Source organism: Venturia canescens, chromosome 10 (assembly GCF_019457755.1).
Source record: "Venturia canescens isolate UGA chromosome 10, ASM1945775v1, whole genome shotgun sequence".
NCBI lineage: Eukaryota > Metazoa > Arthropoda > Insecta > Hymenoptera > Ichneumonidae > Venturia > Venturia canescens.
This window is the reverse complement of record NC_057430.1, coordinates 4,975,207-5,000,500: the sequence shown is the minus strand read 5'-3', so window position 1 is coordinate 5,000,500 and position 25,294 is coordinate 4,975,207. Positions and strand designations below refer to the sequence as shown.

General features: G+C 39.0%; 1 protein-coding gene across 7 annotated transcripts in view; it reads left to right on the top strand.

Annotated features, from left to right (window-relative positions):
- Syt7 (Synaptotagmin 7) overlaps window positions 1–25,294 on the top strand; it is a 620,424-nt gene that overhangs the window by 547,256 nt on the left and 47,874 nt on the right. For all 7 annotated transcript variants that reach the window (XM_043430280.1, XM_043430284.1, XM_043430285.1 and 4 more), the window contains one exon: window positions 5,150–5,318. In XM_043430280.1, the coding sequence (XP_043286215.1) occupies window positions 5,150–5,318 (169 nt within the window). The remainder of the gene's footprint in view (window positions 1–5,149; window positions 5,319–25,294) is intronic.

Sequence of the window (25,294 nt, the reverse complement as noted above, 5' to 3'; positions counted from 1 at the left end):
AACGACGAAGCCGTTGATCTAGACCTCGAAAAGCATGAAAAAACATACCAGGACGACGAAAGCCATGGAGAAATATACCTAGCCATGGAAAACCATGGAGCTGTCGACGTCGACATCGAAAACAATGGAACCGTCGACCTAGACCATGAAAACCATGGAGAACCATAACCAAACATCGAAAACTATGGAATTGTTGACCTTGCATCAAAAGCCATGACGGAATATACCTGGACCACGAAAACCATGAAGGAATATACGTAGACATTTAAAACTTTGAAGAAATATACCTGGACATCCAAAACCATGGAGGAATATACCTAGACACTGAAAAATATGTAGACACATACCTAGACATCGAAAAGTATGGAGTCATCGACCTAGATCATGGAAATGATGAAGAAATATACATAGAGAATCAAAACTATGGAAACTCAGACCTAGCCATCGAAAACTGTGGAACCATCAACTTAGATCACGAAAACCATGGAGAAACATACCCAGACATCGAAAACCATGGAGGAATATACCTGAACCACGAAAACCATGATGAAACATGCCTAGACATTGAAAACCATGGAGGAATATACCTGGACGACGAAAAACATGGAGGAATATACCTGGACGACGAAAACCATGAAGGAACATGGTTTTCGTGGTCCTTCATACTTGGTCATTGAAAACTGTGGAGCCGTCGACCTCGACTGCGAAAACCATGAAGAAACATACCTAGACCACGAAAACCATGTAGGAACTGTGACGTGACATTTCTGCCCCGCCACTCGTACGGACGTTGTCGACCAGTGGACCGGGTTTACGGCCCTTTTGACGCCCCTCGACTCGTCGGGCGATGTTCGGAGTGAGACTCAGCACCACGTAGCTCTTAAGTTTAGCTTAGAATGCGCCTATATTACCGACCGAGCGTTAATTACCTTCTGTGACTACCTTTTACCTCTGAGTGCAGGGTGGAGAGAGAATTTTAGTTTGTCTGTTTTTGAGTAATAATGACGTTGCGTTTTGACAGTGGAGTTCGATATTGGAACGAGTTGGTGTTGTCGCTACCACAGGGGCCTAACAATTAAAACTTGTCGGCTGTCTCTCCGGCTGTTCGAGCCGATCTCGCTCGCAAGAACCCGTCCTCCCACACCGTCTACGAGCACCGAAAAACAATCTCGACCTGCGGGCGGTTGAAATAACACGCTGACATTGGCCATTTCATGAACGCCGCCCGTGTATTTCCCGCCGTAGCAACCCCGAGTTGCACCGCCCGCACTACCGTAGATTCGGGTGTCAAAGTCCGCATGAACCGGCGCCTCGTCAGGTGGGATCTGGGGGAGTTTTCCGGAGGTGAGGTGCTGTTTTACCTGGTGGTTATTTTGTGGGCCCACCACGCATCCTAGACGTCAGGAGTCGTGAGGGAGGCCTCCTCTCAGCCTTTCGGAGCTGCCCGCCGGATCCCCAAGAGGAAGGACACCCGGATCACGGTCATCTTGTAGGGAGGAGTGTTTCGAGTGAGCGGGAAAGATGAGAGCAGTGGAGGAGTCAGTATTCGATCCGATCGTGCAACAAACGTAACAGCAATTACGACTCTGACGCAATCCCCGTTTGAAAATCCCGCGCGGCAGCGCGAACCCCGAGTTCGCGCTCCGGTTCGCGCCTAACGCGTGAAGCGCTGCAGTACCTGGGCCTCGTGGTGGGGATAACGCCGAATCGCGAGGACCGCTCGCACGCACCAATTAGTCTTTCTTCGAGCATCGTTACGACGAGTCCACAACCGAGCCTTCCCAAAGTCGAGTTTTCATGGTCCTGGTGCGGCGAGCGTGTTCCTCGGTAAGTCCGCTTCTCTTTCTCCATCGAATTCGTTAGTTAAGTCGAGTCCTTTTTGAGTTTCGGAATATAGTTCCGGTTTTTGGTAGAGTTTTTCGTTTTGGCCGTTGTAGTCGGGCACGGGGCCGAAGTATCGCGCGAGATTGTGGCCGATACTTCCCGTGTTCATTCTTTAGTACGGCAGTTTTGCGTGGCTCGACTTGACTATCGAACTCACAGTCCATTTGGTCTTCGCGTTAATTAATTAAAGTCTTGTTCATTCAAATATTTCGAAAATATCGAGTTCAAGTCTGATGTAATGTAGTATTAAGCGCTGGAACTTTCCACGCAGTTACGTTGTTCTCTCTCTCTCTCTCCCTGCACGCGCTGAGGCTCTCGCCGGCCTGTTCGTTCGCGCCTTTGTTTTCGTTCCGTCTCTCTTGCTCGCGTGGTCGTGCGTCGTTTCTACGGCAGTACCTACTATCTTTTGCGTTGAATATTTCTTGAGTTTTTCTTTTGCCTGATCCTTCACGCTACGATGTTTACTGCGTGTCGTACTTTTGTCACTTTCCGATATATTTTTGCGGGCGGCGTTACGCCCTAAATTTCAATCCGTTTTCACATCATCTCAATATTAATTTTTCTATTACTTTATTCTCTAACCCCCTCTCGATCGACCGGGTGCCGCTACCTTTTGCCTCGAATTACCTGCGACACCGTTCGTTCTGGTGTGGGTTATCTTTTGCCTACTACCTCCAGCCCCGCTTGTCGGGTTACTGGCTACCTGTTACCTGCCATGTCAGAGCACCGGTTGTTGCCTATCTACGGCACCTGTGAGATCGCGGGGCGAATCGCTAATCGTTCTTATCCGGCGGATTCGCGCCCGCCGTACGCGAATTTCCATCGTCGCGGCGCAAGACCTAACCGTTGTACGCTCGGACTCGGTAGCGACTTACTTCCCCCCCCGGTTTTGTTTTATATCGCATCCACTCTATTTCTAATATATCTCTCGCTGTATTCTGATCTATTCATCGAGCTTTCGAATAAATTGTGAAACCTTTTCTGAATTACTTGATTTGTGTCGGCTATATTTTTTTTGTTGCGTTATGAATTGTTACTCTCTCCCAAGGATCCCCCCCTCTACCTTTTGTACCTCAGCTGAGCTGAGTAGCCGGACCGTCCTCGGTCACTTGTTTCCCTCGTGCTCTCTACATTCTAATTTTGCCTGACGTTACCATCGCGAGATCCGACGAAATTCAAGTCGATTCATTCGGCGGTACTTTGTACCTGGCGCCCAGTCCGTTCTCGCGGCCGGAGAGTAGCGCGAGGCGAGGTGAGTGAGCCGGGAAGGGACGAATCGTACCTCCCCGGGAAAAATTCGTTACAGAACATATCCAGACATCGAAAACCATGAAGGAATATACCTAGACATCGAAACCCATGGAGGAATTATCCTAGACCACGAAAACCCGAGAGAAACATACCTGGACATCGAAAACTGTGGAGCCGTCGACCTCGACTGCGAAAGCCATGAAGAAACATACCTAGACCACGAAAACGATGGAGAAATTTACCTTAGATATCAAGAACTATGGAGAAATACACCTGGACATTAAAAACTATGGAGAAATACACCTGCATATCAGAAACCATAGAGGAATATACCTAGACATCGAAACCCATAGAGGAATTATCCGAGACTACGAAAACTATGGAGAAACATACCTGGGCATCGAAACCTGTGGAGCCGTCAACCTCGATCGCGAAAACCATGGAGGAATATACCTAGACATCAAGAACTATAGAGAAATACACGTGGACATGAAAAACTATGGAGAAAAACACTCGCACATCAGAAACCATGGAGGAATATACCTAGACATCGAAATCCATGGAGGAATTATCCGAAACCATGAAAACCATGGAGAAACATACCTGGACATCGAAAACTAAGGAGCCGTCGACCCAGACCTCGAAAACCATGAAAACCGAGTCTCTTGACCTAGACGACGAAAGCCATGGAGGAATATATCTGGACATAAAAAACTATGGGGTCGTTCGTCCACCTAGAAATCGAAAATCGCGATAGAATGTACCTAAACCTAGTCCTCCAAAACCCATGAGCTATCGCCCTAGACATTCTCGAAAAATCCAGCGGCGTCGACCAGAATTTTATATTTTTTTATTTTTATTATTTATTATTTAATGTTATTCGTATTATTCAATTTTTTCATTTTATTATATTATTATCATTTTTTATTATATATTGTATAATATAATATATATATTATATTATATATTAATTATATTAAAATATTTATTATAATAATATTTTATTATTAATTAATATTAATAAATAAAATATATATTATATAATTATATACATATTTTATGCGCAAACCAGGAGCTGGTATTGCCCTCGCTGTGCGCCCATTCTCTGTCTCTCTCGCTCGACGACGCAGAAGGAGAGGGGGTAGCCGCGTTCAGCGTAGTGCATGACGTAGAGTGTGACAAAAGTAAGAAATCGTGCAAAGGACGTAAGTCCAAATGTAAACAAGCGTAACTTACACTCCTCTGTCTCTAAGAAAATGAAAATCCCGAAATTATGGATTTTAAATCACTAACGTTACATATCTCAGGATCTACTGGACGGATTTACTTGCAACAAAGACCAATGGAAAGAGAAAAATCGAAAAAAAATCGTCACAAATTTTCAAGTTCTTTTATGAAATGGTTTATTTGTGAGAGCCATTTGAAAATTCTGTGACGTCATAAAACCGGCATATTCGCGTATATAAGAGTAGCAGCAGGGCTCGTGCTGGCTTTTCTTTTGCGCTGCAGTTTTTCCTTTTAATACTTGGCGTTGAGCCACTACCACGTCTCTTGATGATAACTTTTTTAATTCATTAGAACTCTCTCAAGTTCCTGATGGTTCCCCCATAAGATTGAATATTCCGAATTACCCTTAAATACTTGGCCTCGAATCGATATCATAAATTTTAATGCTGCACGTACATTAGATGGAATTTTTTGCCAATTGATTTAGCTTTTAGAATAAGATAAAAAGAATGGGGTATCGGTGTGAAACTTTTTTAAAATTGTTCTGTTGAAATTATTTACAATTGGTTTTATAATTTTTTCTATGGAATTTTTTTTACCCTTTTCGTGATATAATAAAGCAGCACAAATATTGCGCGTGAAAATACGACTCTCAGATTATAAAAGTTGGTATAAATAATTTTCACCCTACAATTCAACGGTCTTCCAGAAGTGGGAATTTTCTGCCCATTTATTCTAAATACCGAACTTACTCAAACGAAATTTTGTTTTGTGTTATGCTTCGTAGGTCGATCTTTCGGAAAAGCCCTCTTTCTGGAAAGCTTTGAAACCACCAGCGAAGGATAAATGTGGTGAACTTCTTTGCTCTTTGTGCTACCATCCGAGCAACTCTGTTTTGACTCTCACTCTCCTGAAAGCAAGAAATCTCAAAGCTAAAGACATCAATGGGAAATCAGGTAACTTAAGAGGCAATGAAAAAAAATAATGTTCGCACAAATATTGTGTAATATTTGGCAATAATAGCATAGTCCATTTGAACTTTGTCATTTTGATATCTCGGAGGTTCAGTGTTTCCGGTGATAATTAAAGAAAAAAAAGTTTAAACAAACTCACCTGTAAGCGATGTGCTTTCATAATTTCATCAGCACCTTTTCCGAAACAGATCGCATTTGTAATGCTACCATGACATAGCAGTGTCGTTACATTTTTTCAAGGGGAAAAAGAATTCTTTCCTGACACAACGTTGCTACCTGAGTCTAGACGTTCATATTTACATTCACTACAATCTTCATTCATTTGAAGTGTCGTCGTAATTGTTGAAGATATCTCTAATGAAATACACTGATAGATGAAAGAGGGTATCCCAAAAACCAACGATAATATTGCAGATGGTGATAGTACAGGTCATGAAGATACAGGAAAACCAAATATGATCTTCGTAAAAATTACATAGTTTCCGTGATATTTACACTTTTTCGAAATTGTTGAAAATCTTGAAATTCTTGAAAATGAGTATTTTTCGGTTCGTTCGGTTTTTAATATCGCTTTAAATCGTACTATTAAAAAAAAACCATGAATATTTCAATGGTTGTGAGATTTTGACGAAAAAAATCTCGTTATTTCTAACTTTTAGCTTCTTGAACTATTCGTAACTCAGTTTGTCTGATGCTACTAGAAATGATGTAAGAAGCTGAATACATGAAAAGTCTTGTCGTGTCAGTTGGTTTGGATTAAAAAATGATGATGCAACTTTTAAAACTTCATATTGTAACAAACAATATCCCTGTTTTATTGCAATATAAGATCGTTTTTAAATTATTCCATGAATTGATTGAAATTATTAAAAGATACGTATTGAAGTCAATGTTTAATGATTATTACATTTTGAACAACAAAAGTTCGAAATGTTTGCTTTCAGTTTCAAAGCAAGCATGGCATGCTTTGTGTGTTCTGAAGTGGTGATCTCTCGCGCTACGATTACCTTAACCCTCTCGGACCGTATGTTGCTTCTACGCAACACGCGCTTCCAGGCCCAATAAAACTGCATCGGTCAGTAAGGTCGGGGTTCTAACTGCCTATTTCCATGAAGCAAGGTTAGATTGCACCTTAGATACTCCTAAACCAAGAGATAAACTGCTTTACCTCATCGAAATATCAATATGAAGTCGGCGTTTCATGTTGAGCTGGCGTTGTGTGAAAAGGTGCTTTAGTTATCGCAAAAGAAAAGTGGGTATACATTTTTTTTCGTACTCCAAACGTTATTTCTTTTTAAAGGGAAGCTAATATGATGTATTTAAGGTATTCGGTGCTAGATTCATTCGTAAATTTTCCTGATTTTGCTCCCCAAGAACTTGGTGCTGCGCGTAGCGAACTTTCCAAAATTCATATTTCCCAACAAAAAAAACCGAAATGTCACAATGGATTCAGAAACTAGAAAGTATTTTGAGATAAAATTATGAAGGGAATCATTTTCCGTCAACGCGAAATAGGTCTCGGTCTGAGAGGGTTGAAACGAGCCTTAAATATACAATTTTATTTGACAATGAACATACTTCATACAATTTTAATATTTTTTTTTTATTAAATCAACTTTCGCTGTTATGTTTCACAACATTTATTCTACAAAGTCCTTAAATTTATCCGGCCGACGACTCACACGTCCTGATTTACGCACACCTGACGTTTTACGGTCGCTCGACTCGCTCACGCTACCTTCACTATCACACACACGAACTTTCTTTTGCGCATTTTTGATTTCAGTCATTGCATTCTCACGCGTCTCTTTTACACTCGATACTTCACTCCACACGTTATCTTCGTCGTCGCTAATTTGATGTTCCTCGTCATTGGCATCCGCTGTTGTTTCCTTGTCTGAAACATGTGGCTCCCAGAGTTTCAATTGAGAAGCATGCGCCGTCGTCGCGTATTTTCTCCCACCGTCCCCGTAGTCTAATCCAGCGACTCGGTGTAGGTATCTCCTGGTAATTTCTTTATTACCAGCAATGGCCCTCGAAATTTTGGGTACAACTTTGTTGACTCGCCTGTAGCTGGCGGTACGGTCTTCATTAACACGACACGTCCTTCAGAGATACTCACGTTACGTGCTCTGATCACGTCGTATCTTTGTTTCATTTGTTGTTGAGTTTAGCGATGTTTCCTCGCGCTTCCTCTTGACGTGTCGCTGATGGCGTATATCTTGGATCAAAATTCAATGTAACTCTATGTAATGCTCCCTCACATCGACGCGGCACATAGCCATGTAGCAGCTCAAATGGACTTCGATTCGTCGACACATTTCGTAACTCGTTCAAATCACTTTGAATATTGGTTACACACTTATCCCAACTTTGACCATCGCCCTCTTCTAGATTCGCACTAATCGCGGTCACTAACGTCGCATTCAACCTCTCAACTTGGTACCACGAATAATTGCTTTCCATTACGTCGTTTCACTAGTATGCCATCACTCAGTTCATACTCATTTATGCAGCTCTTTTCGTACGGCGTTCTGTCTTTTTCTGACTTTGCGAGGATCTTGATTTCCCCACGGATATTCTCATCGGTACACTGATGCATGCGTACGACATCGTTTCACTACACACGGTACACACATCTCTGTCCAATTGTTCATCGACCACACATCCCGTATTTTCTCTTGGTGCTCTACTCAACGCATCGACATGAGCCATTTTTTTACCTTCTCGATGCACGATATTATAACTGTATTCACTAAGCAAATCGTGCCAACATATCATGTGAGGATTTAACGATTTTTGCGTGTTCAAGTAACAGAGCGCTTTACAGTCCGTCACGATTGTAAACTGAATATGCGCTAATAGTGATCGTAAACGACACACAGTTCACACAATAGCCATCAATTCCAACTTGCTGCTATGATATCTCGTTTCTGGTCTCTTCGACTGATAGCATACACTAATTTTAACACACCTTCAGAGTCTTTTTGGAATAGCATTCCTGCCAAACCGACGGCACTCGCGTCTGTATGGAGCTCAGTCTCTGCCTTTGGGCTAAAAGTTTGCAGTACTGAATGTTCGCTCAATTTCCTCTTTAATTCGTCAAAAATTTGTTACTGTTTTTCTCCCCACTCGAATTTAGTGTTTGATTTCAGCAACACAGTCAGCGGTGCTGACAACTGTGCAAATCGGGAAACAAACTTACGAAAATAACTGGTGAGACCCAGAAATCTTCTCACTTCGTGCGCGTTCTTCGGCTCTGGAAACTCCTGTATTGCTTGTACTTTTATTTGTCCGGGTTCTATCTCCTTCACCGAAATCTCATACCCCAAGTACGAAACTTTCGACATCAGAAAACGACACTTTGTTAAATTGATCGTAAGACCCGCTTCTCGAAACGCTTCCAGTACGGCTCTCAGCTTCGGACCAAGGTCCTCCCAAGTTTTTCCCGGAATGAACACATCATCTAAGTAAAACAATGCAACTTCGTCGCGGAATGGTCCCAATGCCTTTTGCATCGTTTTTGAAAAGTATGCGGGGCCGTTCATTAGGCCAAATATCATCCTCGTAAACTCCACGGTTTCTTCCGGAGTAATTATCGCCGTTTTCTCTCTTGCATCTCTCGCCAATAGCAACTGTAGATACCCATGCGTCAGATCAAGCAAAATAAACAATTGGATGTCACGAATCTGCGCCAAGAGATCATCGATGTTGGGTAACGGGAAGTATATCCTCAGTTACTATTCCCGCTTCCTTCCACTTACTAAGAATTTTTCGGTATTCCTCTCGTTCACGTTCCGTGGCTTTGTATGGTTTACTGCATACTGGGCTTGTTTCTGCTTTTAATTTAATGTCCATTTCAATATTTTTAGCACACCCCAGATCATGCCACCCCGTCGCCACACAGTCACAAAATTCACGGAGCAGTTCACACCGTTTTTGACGTACCTCCACTGACTGTTCTTCCCCAATCATAATATTTTGTACTTGAATGTAATTTGGATCGAGTTCGTTTCTCTTCACGATCTTCACATTTAATATTTCACCTTGTATCGCTGGCGTCCCACTCAACACATCGCGCGGGACATTACTCATATTCGCGAACGGTAATATTGATCTCACCTCGTTATCTACTCTGACCGTACTTATCGACTTCGCCGGTACAGTTACACATTCTGTAGTTTTCACTACTGGTAACTGTTTCGCTATTTCGTCGACTATCTCATTCGCTACTACGAACGTAAATTGATTATCAATCTTGACGTAATTTACTTGGTCGGCGTCGACGAACGTACGTCCAACTATCATATCTACCGACAAATGATCGTCTGGGCATGCAACGATTTTGACTTCGGGCACTAACACGTCATCTATCACCAGATTCGCACGTCGCACCACATTGTTTAGCAGCCCCCACAGTATTAACTGTTGATCTGACGGCTCGGGCACTATCATTCCTCGTTCCACACACGATTTTCAAATCAAACACTCTGCGCTTCCTGTGTCGATGAACGCAGTCACTCGATGCCCGTTAACTTCTGCAATTTTTAGATATTTCGTAACCGACGGATCCCGCGTTATATTCACTGCTTGTACTGAGCTTGGATCCCTGTTGTTTCGTCGGATAATTTTTGCTAATGTGTCCTTTCTGATTACAAGCGTAACACGTGACTTCCTTCTTTGGATTCGGGCTGCCTCGAGCTATGTGGTCTAAGATAATTCCTTCATGGTTTTCGATGCCTAGGTATGTTCCTCCATGGTTTTCAATGTATGCATATGTTTCTCCATGGTTTTGGTGATCTAGATAGATTCCTCCAAGGTTTTCATGGTCTAGGTATATTTCTTCATGGTTTTCGCAGTCGAGGTTGACGGCTCCACAGTTTTTGATGTCCAGGTATGTTTCTCTCGGGTTTTCGTGGTCTAGGATAATTCCTCCATGGGTTTCGATGTCTAGGTATGTTCCTCCATGGTTTTCGTGGTCCAGGTATATTCCTCCATGGTTTTCGTGATCTAGGTAGATTCCTTCATGGTTTTCGTGGTCTAGATATGTTTCTTCATGGTTTTCGCAGTCGAGGACGACGACTCCACAGTTTTTGATGTCCAGTTATGTTTCTCTCGGGTTTTCGTGGTCTAGGATAATTCCTCTATAGGTTTCGATGTCTAGGTATATTCCTCCATGGTTTTTAATATCTAGGTATATTTCTCCATGGTTTTCGATGTTTGGATATGTTTCTCTATGGTTTTCGTGGTCTAGGTAGATTCCTCCATGGTTTTCGATGTCTACGTGGACAGCTCCATACTGTTCGTTTGCGGGGTATGCTTCTCCTTGGCTTTCGTCGGCTAAGTATGTTCCTACATAGTTTTCGATGTCCAGGTGTATTATTCCATCATTTTTTTTATGTCTAGTTATGTCCCTCCATGGTTTTCGTTTTTTTTTTCATGGTTTTAGTGAGCGAGGTCGCCGGCTTCATAGTTATCGATGTCTAGGTATGTTTCTCGATATTTTTCGTGGTCTAGGTTGACCGCTCAACAGTTTTCGATGGCTAGGTCTGTATTTACATAGTTTTTGTTCTCTAGGTATATTTTTCCATCATTTCCGTGATCTAGGTCGATGGCTCTATAACTTTCGATGTTTAGGTATGCGTTTACATAGTTTTCAATGTCTAGGTATATTCCTCCATGGTTTCGGATGTCCAGGTATATTTCTCCATAGTTTTCAATGTCTAGGTATGTTCCTTCATGATTTTCGTGGTCCAGGTATATTCCGCCATGGTTTTTGATGCTAAGTCAACAATTCCATACTTTTTGATGTCTGGATATGTTTCTCCATGGTTTTCATGGTCTAGGTCGTCGGCTCCATTGTTTTCGATGGCTACGTCGACAGCTTTATGGTTTTCGATGGCTAGGAATATTTCTTCATGGCTTTCGCCGTCTCGGTATGTTTTTCCATACTTTTCGAGGTCTAGATCAACGGCTCGGCAGTTTTCAATGTCCAGGTATGTTTTCCCATTGTTTTCGTGGACTAGATCGACGACTTCATAGTTTTCACTATCCCGGTCGATAACTTCATAGTTTCCGATGTTGAGGTGAATTTGTCTATGGTTTCCGGTATGAAGGTCAACGGCTCCATAGTTTCCGATGGTGCAGTCAGTTTTTCTAAGGATGACTACGTTGACGACCGCATGGTTTTCGATGTCTAGATTGACGACTGCATGGTTTTCTATATCTTGGTCGATGGCTCTATTGTTTTCGATGTCTAGGTTGGCGACTATAGGGTTTTCGACGTCTAGGTGGATGCCTTCATATTTTTCAATATATATTCGACAATTTTATATTTTTCGATATTTAGGTAAACGGTGCAATGGTTTGCAATATATTTCCTCATAGTTATCGATATCTAGATCGGCGATTTAACAGTCTGCATTGAGAAAGCATGTTCTGACGTTATAGAAGACCATGAAAAAATATGACTGGACACAAATAACTATAAAGCTGTCGTCTTAGATATTAAATAGCATGGAAACGTTTCTTTGGACATTGCAAACCATTGACAGTATCCATGTCAACATGGAATCCATTGAAAGAGAAGAAGAAGAAGAAGAAGATAGTTTCATAAATCAATTTTCCAAATAAACAAATGGAGCTTTCCAAAAAAAGGAATAGAAAATGAAAATATCATCCCATTGCATAGGAATTTCCCAATCTTTCATTAGAAAATTCGATATGCTGAATGGATAATCAAAATCGTCACCATTATTGCTTGTAACAGGTTTCAACTCACATGAACATAACCGCACAGTTTTGTCCATCTACATAGAAAAATTGGCTGTGTTGATTGCTTTTGCCACATAGAGAAAAGTACTCAACTTGAAACAGATCGTTTTAAAAATTTTCGTCGAAGACGAGGAATGTATTTTTTTTCTTAAGTAAATATTGTCACGCCTCTAAAAAATAAGTGAAATCAGAAAAAAAAATAATTGACAAAGTAAAAAAAGAACGCCAATTATTAAAAGGTCGCGACCGCAGTTTCCAATAATTTTCTATATTTGCATTATCAATAAAAAACTTCAAAATATAAAAAAAAATGAGATCGTTTTCTGAAGTTGACAAATACAGTGAATGAAATACGATTCCTATATAGTTGTCACGCTTCGCAAAAAGAAGTGAAATCAGTAAATATTAAAACTTCAAAAAGTAAAAAAGGCACGCCAAGTATTAAAAGGTCGTGACCGTTGTTTTAAATGATTTTCTACAGGGTGTCCCATTTTAATCTTACACCTGACTTTTCTCGGAAAATATTGCTCGGATCAAATATTGTGTGAAACAAAACTTTTAGGGGTTGAAGGGGGACGTTTGATAAAAATTGGTTTGTGGATCCAAAATTCAAAATGGCGGCGTTAGAATGGCCGACATGTTTTTTTCGAATGGAAACATAACTTTTTTTCATCACCAAAAAATTTTTCAGCGCAAAACCAACAACTTTTGTTGGAAAAATTTTTTGATTAAGTTCATATTTTTTAAGTGAGAACATCATTTTCAACTATTTTAGAAGTATCCAGGATGCACCGCGAAGGGATCTTTAACGTACCAAGTGCAAGTGCGTTTGCGTGTGCGTCTGCATATGCGTGCATACGTGGAGGTGCATGTGTGTGTGTTTTTTATTTTCATTTTATTTTTCAACTTTTTTTTAAAAGAGGGGCATGCAATGCCTTTATGCCCATAGGTACGAGCTCACAAGGATTAGGTCTCTGCGGTTCGTCACTACCGCAGTATTTTCGGACTCCAAACCCTCCTTGTGAGTGTACTCTGATCTCTCCCTAGAGATGTTCAAAGATCCCTCCATTCATGTTTAAACATGCCTGAACTCTTCTCCCAAAACCATCAACTGTGCGTAGGAGAACATCTCTCGGGATTGCACGGCAGACAGCTCTTATCCGCTTCTTCATGTTCTCTCGTGATTCACGTCGATACAAATTTTCAGCTCGGAAGTAATTGCCCTGACACCTCCCTAAAATAAGGAGCATATCAACGATTTCGTTGGGACTGAAATCAGCCATTGTTGCTAATTTTTAGAATTTTTCTCTAATTTAAGAACTTTTAAAAATTTCGAGAATCAAGAATTTTTCTCTGATTTCAGAACCTTTACAAATTTTCGATTTCGTCTCTTGCTAATGGCTGCGGAGTCAGAATATAAACGTTTCAATTAATTCTTCATCCGTGGGCGATCACAATGACTTCTAAAATAAAAAATTCTTCTCTGATTTACAACTCAAAAGTAGGCGTAAGTCTCGCTTGGGTGTACTTATCTTTAAGCGTAAGCCTCGCGTACGATTAAAGGTAAGTTCACTTTGTAAGAGATTAAAGAAAACATCATTGGTAGTACTGACATAGTCTGACTTTGCGTAGTTCTTTTACTTTAGAGTTTTAAATCAGAGAAGAATTTTTTATTTTAGAAGTCATTGTGGTCGCCCACGGATGAAAAATTGATTGAAACGTTTATCTTCTGACTCCGCAGCCATTAGCTAGAGACGAAATCGAAAATTTGTAAAGGCTCTGAAATCAGAGAAAAATTCTTGATTCTCGAAAATTTTAAAAGTTCTTAAATTAGAGGAAAATTCTGAAAATTAGCAACAATGGCTGATTTCAGTCCCAACGAAATCGTTGATATGCTCCTTACACACAAACGCACTTGCACTTGGTACGTTAAAGATCTCTTCGCGGTACATCCTGGATACCTCTAAAATAGTTGAAAATGATGTTCTCACTTAAAAAATATGAACTTAATCAAAAAATTTTTCCAACAAAAGTTGTTGGTTTTGCGCTGAAAAATTTTTTGGTGATGAAAAAAAGTTATATTTCCATTCGAAAAAAACATGTTGGCCATTCTAACGCCGCCATTTTGAATTTTGGATCCACAAACCAATTTTTATCAAACGTCCCCCTTCAACCCCTAAAAGTTTTGTTCCACACAATATTTGATCCGAGCAATATTTTCCGAGAAAAGTCAGGTGTAAGATTAAAATGGGACACCCTGTATATTCGCATTTTCAATAAATAAATTTAAAAAAATGTTTAACTGTGAAAAAATATGAGATCTATTGTAACATATACAGTGTATGAATTACGTTTCCTGTAGGAATTTTGAATTTTGGAAATAAAAAAAAATGAGATCATTTTCTAACGTAGCCAAGTACAGTGAATGAATTAAGGTTCTTGTGGAATTCATTCGTGTACACTTTTAGCCCTAATCCCTCACTTATTCAGAAAAATTTTCCAGCAAACGTCACAGAGCAACAAAGGTTTCTCGAATGATTCTGCAATTATTAAGAGATTGTCATCTGTTTTTATGCTAGCTCGGGTTATAAACTTAAAACAGTTTACGCGTACAAGTGCATGCATTGTATCTATACGATGTACTGTACAAATTCATTTTCAACATTACACACAAGCTTGGCGTGCATGGTTTTCAATCGGAAGCTCGGCGAAGGAATGCCTCATCCATCCATATATTTGAAGAAATCTTGATGATCCTCTCATGTAATTGTTTTTTAATTTGCCATCCCTTTTCCATCCAACTATTTTATTGAGTAGTTCGACGTAAGATCCCGCGTTGTGTACACAAAGAAAAATATCCATTCTTGACTAGTTTGACTGATAAATTCATTACTCCAAATGTTTCGTATTCAACGCGTTTTCTTTTCTCAAATCAATGTTTACACAACTTACTTCTTTGTTCATCCATTTCAGTACTTGTGTAATTCATCCAATCATCTGCCCATTTGGTAAAAAAATGAGTTTACGGACAAACGAGTGAAAGTGACGCGTGGATAAATTAGAATGCATATGGGCATGAAAGAACGGCCGTATGTATCCGTACAAGATAAAGGCATATAAAGAGATTGATTGATTTCATTTCTTTATCCGTTCGTTTAATTGTTCAATTGTATCCACAAATTTCACCCATCTGTATTGTTTACCAAATCATTATATAACAGGGCCTCTCATATTTTATTGGGGGATCGGTTTTTTTCACAATCGTTCATACAATACTAATTAATAATTGCAGAATCATTCGAGAAACCTTTGTTGCTCTGTGACGTTTGCTGGAAAATTTTTCTGAATAAGTGAGGGATTAGGGCTAAAAGTGTACACGAATGAATTCCACAAGAACCTTAATTCATTCACTGTACTTGGCTACGTTAGAAAATGATCTCATTTTTTTTTTATTACCAAAATTCAAAATTCCTACAGGAAACGTAATTCATACACTGTATATGTTACAATAGATCTCATATTTTTTCACAGTTAAACATTTTTTTAAATTTATTTATTGAAAATGCGAATATAGAAAATCATTTAAAACAACGGTCACGACCTTTTGATACTTGGCGTGCCTTTTTTACTTTTTGAAGTTTTACAGGAGAATACATTTGCATTTGTTATTAATTTAACGTAATTGAGTAAAAATTACTTGAAAATAACTTTCCCAATGCCCTCTGTATGCATACTTATGATTCATCAGTTCTAGAAGAGCCCTGATTTTTATTTGAATGAAAAATTGAAATGAAAAGTGAAATGAAAACACATATTTAAATATAATTTGTATCGATCCAATCGACGTCGAATTCTGTGGATAATACCAGAAAATCCTAAAAGTCTGAGAAGAATTGATTTTCTTATAATTCTCGGCCACCATAGAGTAACAAATAAATTTAGCTTTCATGTGATTTTTTTAGGATTTAAAAGCTTCTTAGAACATTTTCATGATGTAAAAATTTGGAGTAACTCAAAAATTACTTGTCCTCCGATTGATATCATAAATTTTAATGCTGTAAGTAACTAAGATCGATTTTTTTCTAAAATTGATTCAGTTGTTAGAATAAGATAAGAAGAACGGGGCATCGTTTTTCAAAACGTTTTCAAGCTCGATATTTCGGTTTTTTATTTCTTATGTTCATTTGAATTTTTTTCACTTTGCAAAAGAATTACAGATTTGTATTCTTTTTAATGTGATGTTTTTTCCGGATTTATGAAATTTTTTTCGAATTGTTCTGTTGAAATTATTTACACTTGGTTTTATGATTTTTTTTTTGGAATTTTTTTTACACTTTTCATGATATGATCAGAAAACAAGGGACCATCAATGTACGTGTCCCAACCTTTTTTTCCCTAGGGGTATACATTTTTCGATGCTGAGTACTCGTATAGTATCCCAACGCGGGCGATGGGGGTTGCAGGGGGCGAAGCCCCCGAGAGTGATGATTAAAATTTCAAATTAGTTATCATGAGTATCAAATCCCATCCTCTATCGTGCGAAAATAAAAAACCGCAGAAAATCGCGGATCCATAAAAAACCCCACCCTATGCAGCTACCATTCTTTTCTTCAGCGTTCACGATATAATTTTATTTAATGTTTTGCATATTCTAGTTTTGATTTTAATAAATCTTAGCCCCGATAAGGTTACGTAAAAATGTCTTCGCGCCCCAACGTCTCTGCGCCCGAAGAGCCGCGTCGAAAGGTCCTCACATCTGAATGTCCCAGTGCCCAAACATCGCGTGCCACAAATGGCCGCGTCAGAATAGTCGTGCCAAAACGTAACACACCCTTGTATTTTTGGAAACTTGATTTTCAGGAAATTCTACTTCGGGGAATGGGATTTTCGGGAATTGAATTTTCGAGAAATTGCGTTTTCGGGTAATTCTTTTTCGGGGAATTGTATTTTCGGGGAATTGTTTTTCGGGAAATTGTTTTTTCGGGAAATTGTATTTTCGGGAAATTGTATTTTCGGGAAATTGTTTTAGGGGAAATGTATTTTCGGGAAATTGTATTTTCGGGAAATTGTTTTTGGGGAAATGTATTTTCGGGAAATTGTATTTTCGGGGAATTGTTTTTCGGGGAATTGTGTTTTCGGGAAATGGTATTTTCGGGGAATTGTTTTTCGGGGAATTGTGTTTTCGGGGAATTGTTTTCGGGAAAATGTATTTTCGGGAAATTGTTTTTGGGGAATTGAAGTTTCGAGAAATTGTTTTCGGGGAATTGTTTTCGGGAAATTGTATTTCGAGGAATCGTTATTTGGGAAATTTTCCGCAAAGCGTTTTGCAGGACTAGGTTTAGGTACATTCCATCGCAATTTTCGATTTCTCGGTCGACGACCCCATAGTTTTTTATGTCCAGATATATTCCACCATGGCTTTCGTCGTCTATGTATGTTTTTTCATGGTTATCGAGGTCTGGGTCGATGGCTCCTTAGTTTTCGATGTCCAGGTATGTTTCTCCATGGTTTTCGTGGTATCGGATAATTCCCCCATGGATTTCGATGTTTAGGTATATTCCTCCATGGTTTCTGATGTGCGAGTGTATTTCTCCATAGTTTTTAATGTTCACGTGTATTTCTCTATAGTTCTTTATGTCTCCATGGTTTTCGTGGTCTGAATATGTCTCTTCATGGTTTTCGCGGTCGAGGTCGACGGTTCCACAGTTTTCGATGTCTAGGTATGTTTCCTCCATGGTTTTCGTGGTCCAGGTATATTTCTCCATGGTTCTTGATGTATGGATATGTTTCTCCATAGTTTTCGTGGTCTAGGTACGGTCCTCCGTGGTTTTCGATGTATGGATATGATTCTCCATGGTTTTCATGGTCTGTGTACGGTCCTTCATGGTTTTCGTGGTCTAAGTATATTATATATCTTCAGGGTTTTCGCAGTCGAGGTCGACGGCTCCAGTGTATTCGATGTCCGGGTATGTTTCTGTCGGATTTTCGTGGTCGTGGAAAAATCCTCCATGGGTTTCTATGTCTAGGTATATTCCTCCATGGTTTTCAATGTCTAGGCATATTCCATCATAGTTTTCGTGGTTTAGGTATATTCCTCCATGGTTTTCAATGTCTGGATGTGTTTCTCCATGATTTTTATGGTCTAGGTAGATTCCTCCATGGTTTTCGTGGTCTAGGTATGTTGCTTCATGGTTTTCGCAGTCGAGATCGTGGGCTCCACCGTGTTCGATGTCCAGGTATGTTTCTCTCTGATTTTTGTGGTCTAGGTATATTCCTCCATGGTTTTCAATGTCTAGGCATGTTTCTTCATGGTTTTCGCGGTCGAGGTCGACGGCTCTACAGTTTTCGATGGCCAAGTATGCTTCTCCATGGTTTAGTGGTCTAGGATAATTCCTCCATGGGTTTTGATAACTAGGTATATTCCTGCATGGTTTTCAACGTCTAGGTATGTTCCATCATGGTTTTCGTGGTTCAGGTATATTCCTCCATGGTTTTCGATGTCTGGATATATTTCTCCATGATTTTCGTGGTTTCTTCATGATTTTCGCGGGCGAGGTCGACGGCTCCATAGTTACCGATGTCTGGGTATGCTTCTCCATGGTTTTCGTGGTCTAAGTTGATGGTTCCACAGTTTTTGATGGCTAAGTCAGAGTTTACATAGTTTTTGTTCTCTAGATATGTTTTTCCATTTCCGTGATCTAGGTCGATGACTCCATACTTTTCGATTTCTAGGTATGTGTCTACATAGTTTTCAATGTCTATGTATATTCCTCCATGGTTTCGGATGTCCAGGTATATTTCTCCATAGCCTTCAATGGCTAGGTATGTTCTTTCATGGTTTTCGTGGTCTAGGTATATTCCGTCATGGTTTTTGATGTTAGGTCAACAATTCCATCGTTTTCGATGTCTGGATATGATTCTCCATGGTTTTCATGGTATAGGTCGACGGCTCCATTGTTTTCGATGGCTTTCTCCATCGCTTTCGTCGTCCTAGTATGTTTTTTCATGCTTTTCGAGGTCTAGCTCAACGGCTCCGTAGTTTTCAATGTTCAGGTATGTTTTCCCATTGTTTTCGTGTACTAGCTTCATAAATTTTACTATCCCGGTCGATAGCTTCCTAGTTTCCGACGTTGAGGTGAATTTGTCCATGGTTTCCGATATGAAAGTCAACGGCTCCATAGTATCCGATAGTGTGGTGAGTTTTTCTTAGGTTTTCGATGTTTAGGTTGACGACCGCATGGTTTTCGATATCTCGGTCGACGGCTCTATAGTTTTCGATGTCTAGGTTGGCGACCATAGGGTTTTCGTATTTTTCAATATATATTCGACAATTTTATATTTCCCGATATTTAGAAAAACGGTACAATGGTTTACGATATATTTCCTTATAGTTATCGATATCTATATCTGCGATTCAATAGTTTACATTAACGAGGCATGTTCAGACGTTACAGAAGACCATGAAAAAATATCACTGGACACCAATAACCATAAAGCTGTGGTCTTAGACATGGAGTACCATGGAAATATCTCCTTGGACATTGCAAACCATTGACAGTATCCATGTCAACATGGAATCCATGAATGAGAAGAAGATAGTTTCAAAAATCATTTTTCCAAGTAAACAAGTGGAGCTTTTCAAAAAAAGGAATAGAAAATTAAAACATCATCCCATTGCATAGGAATTTCCCACACTTTCATTGGAAAATTTGATTTGTTGAATGTATAATCAAAATCGTCGCCCTTATTGCTTTTAAAAGATTTCAAGTCACATGAACATAACCGCACAGTTTTCGTCCGTCTACTTAGAAAAATTGGCTCTACATTAGTGTTGATTGCTTTTGTCACATAGAGAAAAGCACTCAACTTGAAACAAATCGTTTTTAAAAATTTCATTGAAAACGAGGAATGTATTTTTTTTCCTAAATAGATATTGTCCCGCCCCTGAAAAATAAGGGAATTTAGAAAAAAAATAATTGAAAAAGTAAAAAAGGAACGCCAAGTATTAAAAGGTCGCGACCGTAGTTTCCAATGATTTTCTATATTTGTATTATCAATACAAAACTTGAAAATATAAAAAAAAATGAGATCGTTTTCTGAAGTTGCTAAATACAGTGAATGATATATGGTTCCTATATAGTTGTCACGTCTCTCAAAAAGCAGTAAATATTAAAACTTCAAAAAGTAAAAAAGGCACGCCAAGTATTAAAAGGTCGCGACCGTCGTTCTAAATGATTTTCTATTTTTGCATTGTCAATAAAAAAATATGAAAAAATTATTAACTATGAAAAATCATGAGATCTATTGTAACATATACAGTGAACGAATTACGTTTCTTGTAGGAATTCAGAACTGTGGAAATAAAAAAAAATCAGATTATTTTCTAACGTAGCCAAGTACAGTGAATGAAATAAGGTCCCTGTGGAATTCATTCGTGTACACTTTTAGCCCTTAGCACTCACTTCTTCAGGAAAATTTTCCAGCAAGCGTCACAGAGCAACAAAGGATTCCAGAATGATTCTGCAGTTTTTAAGAAATTATCATCTGATTTTATGGCAGCTCAGGTTATAAACTTAAAACATTTTACAGTATATGATACAAGAACCTTTTATAAAGAAAAGCGCAAATACGTGTACAAGTGCATGCGTTGTATCTATGCGATGTACTGCACAAATTCATTGTCAATATTACACACAAACTTGGCGTGCATGGTTTTCAATCGGAAGCTCGGAAAGAGACAATTGTTCAAATTTACTACGAAAACAATAATTAATTAGTATTGTATGAACGATTGTGAAAAAACCGATCTTCCAATAAAATAAGAGAGGCCCTGTTATATAATGATTTGGTAAACAATATAGATGGTTGAAATTTATGGATAAAATTGAATAATCAAACGAACGGATAAAGAAATGAAACGAATTAATCCTTTTATATGCCTTAATCTTGTTTGGATAGATACGGCCATTCCTTCATGAACATACGCATTCTAATTTATCCACGTGTCACTTTCACTCGTTTGTCCGTACACTCATTTTTTTACCAAATGGGCAGATGATTGGATGAATTACGCAAGTACTGGAATGGATGAACAAAGGAGTAAGCTGTGTAAAAATTGATTTGAGAAAAGAAAACGCGTTGAATAGGAAGCATTTGGAGTAATGAATTTATCAGTCGAACTAGTCCAGAATGCATATTTTTCTTTATGTACGCAGCGCGGGATCTCACGTCGGACTACTCAATAAAATAGTTGGATGGAAAAGGGATGGCAAATTAAAAAACAATTACATTAGTGGATATTCAAGTTTTCTTCAAATATATGGTCGGATGCGGCATTCCTTCGCCGAGCTTCCGATTGAAAACCATGCACGCCAAGTTTGTGTTTAATATTGACTATGAATTTGTGCAGTTTATAACGATTCTTCTCTTTTATTCTTCACACAATGAAATGAAATCATAAGGAAAACATTGGTTTCTTACAAATATTATAAATTTATCAATGCTAGTCACAAAATAGCGATCTACTCCTTGTTCTTAAAATTTTTACAATGTTCGTTTCGGAGATATTACGATGTGATTCGACTTCGAAAGAGAGAGAGATAAACGGCTGTGTAAGAAAAATTCTTTCGACCTGTTGTTTCTCGATTGATCGGTGCTGTAGTCGTCGTTTCCACCAATTCCCGTGATTATATATTGTGGGGAGGCTGGATACATCCAGATGATCTCCCTTTTTAGGCAACTGCTCCTTGACGGATCTTTGTCGTCACGTCGATCCTCGGAGAGGTGCCTCGATGTAGATTCTTTCGGGTGTGTCCAACGACTTCGATTCCAGGTCTTTAAAATAAGAGATCGAACCAGACCTCTGTTCTTTCCGATGTTCTAACGAATTGTGTCCTCTCTCAAATTTCGGGTTTCCCTTTCTCTCTCTTTCTCGCCCTCTCTTTTCTTTCTCTCCCTCTCTTTCCTTTCTACGGACTGATACGCTTAATCGTTACAAATACATCGCATAGATACAACGCATGCACTTGTACACGTATTTGCGCTTTTCTTTATAAAAGGTTCTTGTATCATATTGTGTAAAATGTTTTAAGTTTATAACCTGAGCTAGCATAAAAACAGATGATAATTTCTTAAAAATTGCAGAATCATTCTGGAATCCTTTATTGCTCTGTGACGCTTGCTGGAAAATTTTCCTGAAGAAGTGAGTGCTAAGGGCTAAAAGTGTACACGAATGAATTCCACAGGAACCTTATTTCATTCACTGTACTTGGCTACGTTAGAAAATGATCTGATTTTTTTTTATTTCCAAAGTTCTGAATTCCTACAAGAAACGTAATTCATTCACTGTATATGTTACAATAGATCTTATGATTTTTCATAGTTAATAATTTTTTCATATTTTTTTATTGACAATGCAAAAATAGAAAATCATTTAAAACTACGGTCGCGACCTTTTAATACTTGGCGTGCCTTTTTTACTTTTTGAAGTTTTATTTCATTACTTAATTCACTCTCGTACCGTCGTTCGAACAAAACCGTAGGGTAGAGTACAATATTCCCTATCATTTTGACGTTTTACACTCACAGGGGCGTATGACTTAGTTTCTTCGCGTGAAATTACATGATGGAACTCGGTACGTCTTATTGCATCGAATTTCAAAACGATTGGCGCACTCCTTTCACCCATTACAAATGAACGAATCATTTGATAATTTATTTGTTGACTATTTTGAAAGTTCAACGTGATACCTTTAACTTTACATACTTCTACAGTGGTACCATCAGGTTTACGCACAATAAAAAAATAGAATTTTGGTCCACCCGACACAAACGAAGTGATGTATGAACCATCTCCGTACGCACTTAACTCGTCAGTCAGATCGCCGAGAAATTGTCCGACCGGAGGTTGATATTCATCACTTCGTTCGTGACTTACATAAATGCACGAGTCGGTGTCATAATACAACACACGACGACCAAGTCCCTCCAAATATTCATACAGTTTGAGCCGTGCCTGTGCCGTCGTATATGCAGCAATTACAACATTAGCTGTAAGCGATGGTCGAATGTAAGCGATGACGAGGCTATTCCTCGTCAGTGTTTTTGTAATTTACATACATGATTCTTCGATTTACAGGTAATATTCCTGTAACTTCAATTTCTGGACTTGTTAATAAATCCATGAGCTCTGCACGCGTAGAAATAATCAAAGTATTAGTTTGATTTTCACGCTGTCCAAATTTTCCCCAAAAAGAAGAGTTAGAGAGTCATAGCGCGTAATTTCGTACTGCCAAATTTACGACGTGTAATACAGTAAGATACGTGCCTAGTGAGGCCATTTGTATCTAAATTCAGACAGCATGATTTACAGAAAGCAAATAACAATTTTCCATGAGCTCGAAATGGTAAAACCGGAAAATACAAATCACGAGGGGGTAAAACGGTACACTTGACCAGGCCCTCAACACGCTCTAAAGAATTATTTTGTCCAATGAGAACGTGACACTCTTCACCGACGTACACTTTAGGATGTCCTATCGGAAATTTTCCAGTTTTACATACCCATGGATATAATGAACATACATCTACATATTTTATTTTTTCACTTTCTGTTACTTCGTACATATTTACAAAATTTTCCGTTCTTCCTCCAAAAGAGGCTTCACGCGGCTCAAGCGGTTCTGAAATCACCATAAGGTGATTTATCACAAATTCAGCCATTTAATCATTATTTTTCAATATAGCATCATTTTCGCATTCCCATATTTCTGTTAGTAAAAATCCCTGCTCTTTAATTCGTGCTGATATTGCAACAGTACGCTCGTATCGCTGATCCATTGTATCATCACAACGCATTCGCTTGCCTCCATTTATACGAAAGCAACGTTTACATCCATGCCAATAACAACCATGGAATTGTAAGACATGACGAATATTGTTCTCCTCGTAATATCCGTCTACTGGAGGTAAGCCCAGGGGTAAACGCTGCTCTCGTGTCCGACCAGCGTGTGTGATAATAATACCTTTTTCTCGCTCGAGCCATACGAGCCACGAAACAGCTTTACGAGATTGTTTATCAGCCCATCGATAACCTCCAGAAGGTAATAGCGCAATTTTATCTGTTGGTAGGAAGTTTTTGCGATATACCAATGAACATGCTGATGCTATTGTACAACTTTCAGTAAACGGACAAACTTTACCGCATTGGATAAATAATTTACGAAAAGCTAAGCATGCTCGACATAGCACTGATACATCATCGCGACAATATCGCAAAAATTCCTCAGCAAAATTAAAAATATATCCAGAGTCACTCGTTTCTTGGTACCATGCCATGAACCGCTTACGCTCCGCAGTAAACATTTTGTCAGGAGAATAAAAGTGCAGAGCTGGTAACGATCCGATATAATTTCGATTTTCTGGAGTGTTGAACAGATGAGGAAATGTACCTTTTGTCACAATATCATCCAATCCGAATGCTTTGGGTAGCGCACTGAGAGACATTGACAAATAATTCAAACTATCGAGAAAACAAATTTTTCCTACTCTCATGGAAATTATTTTTGTTCCTCTCATTATCAGTGTAGGCATTTGAGTTTTTTGATCTTCAATGAGATAACGGAGTATGAATTGACCGTCAAATCCTCGAGCGTTATGAGCTATGCAAATTATTTTCTCGAATTTTGAATTAATTGCCAATTTCACAAGATTTCCTACAGGGTCGTCGGGAAATACAAATTCTCTCTGGCCAAAAACTTCGCATTCATTTTCTATGATTTCATCGTATAAACACGTGAGGCAAACACGTTGAGCTACACAGAGATTTGGTTCATGAACACGAGAAGAATTATCTCCTCGTAAACGTGTATGCTGCTGCGTTTCGAAATCATAGAAAATAAATTGCAATACTAAATTTTTTCGCTCCGTTGATTCTTTCCAATCAAATGATTTAATTTTCAACGGAGCAATATAACAATTATGCGATGTGGGGCATACGCGTTTGCATGTTTTACAAAACGACACTCCACATTCGTGAGGTGTTTTGCACCAGCTTTTAATAAGTCTAGAACAAGAGCGACAAATTTTCAACATTTCGCAAACGCTAGATTCTTGCTTATTTTTACATCCTCGGACTTTACGAGCTCTAGCTTTTTTATGCAACTCGAAACACTGTATTCCAAAAA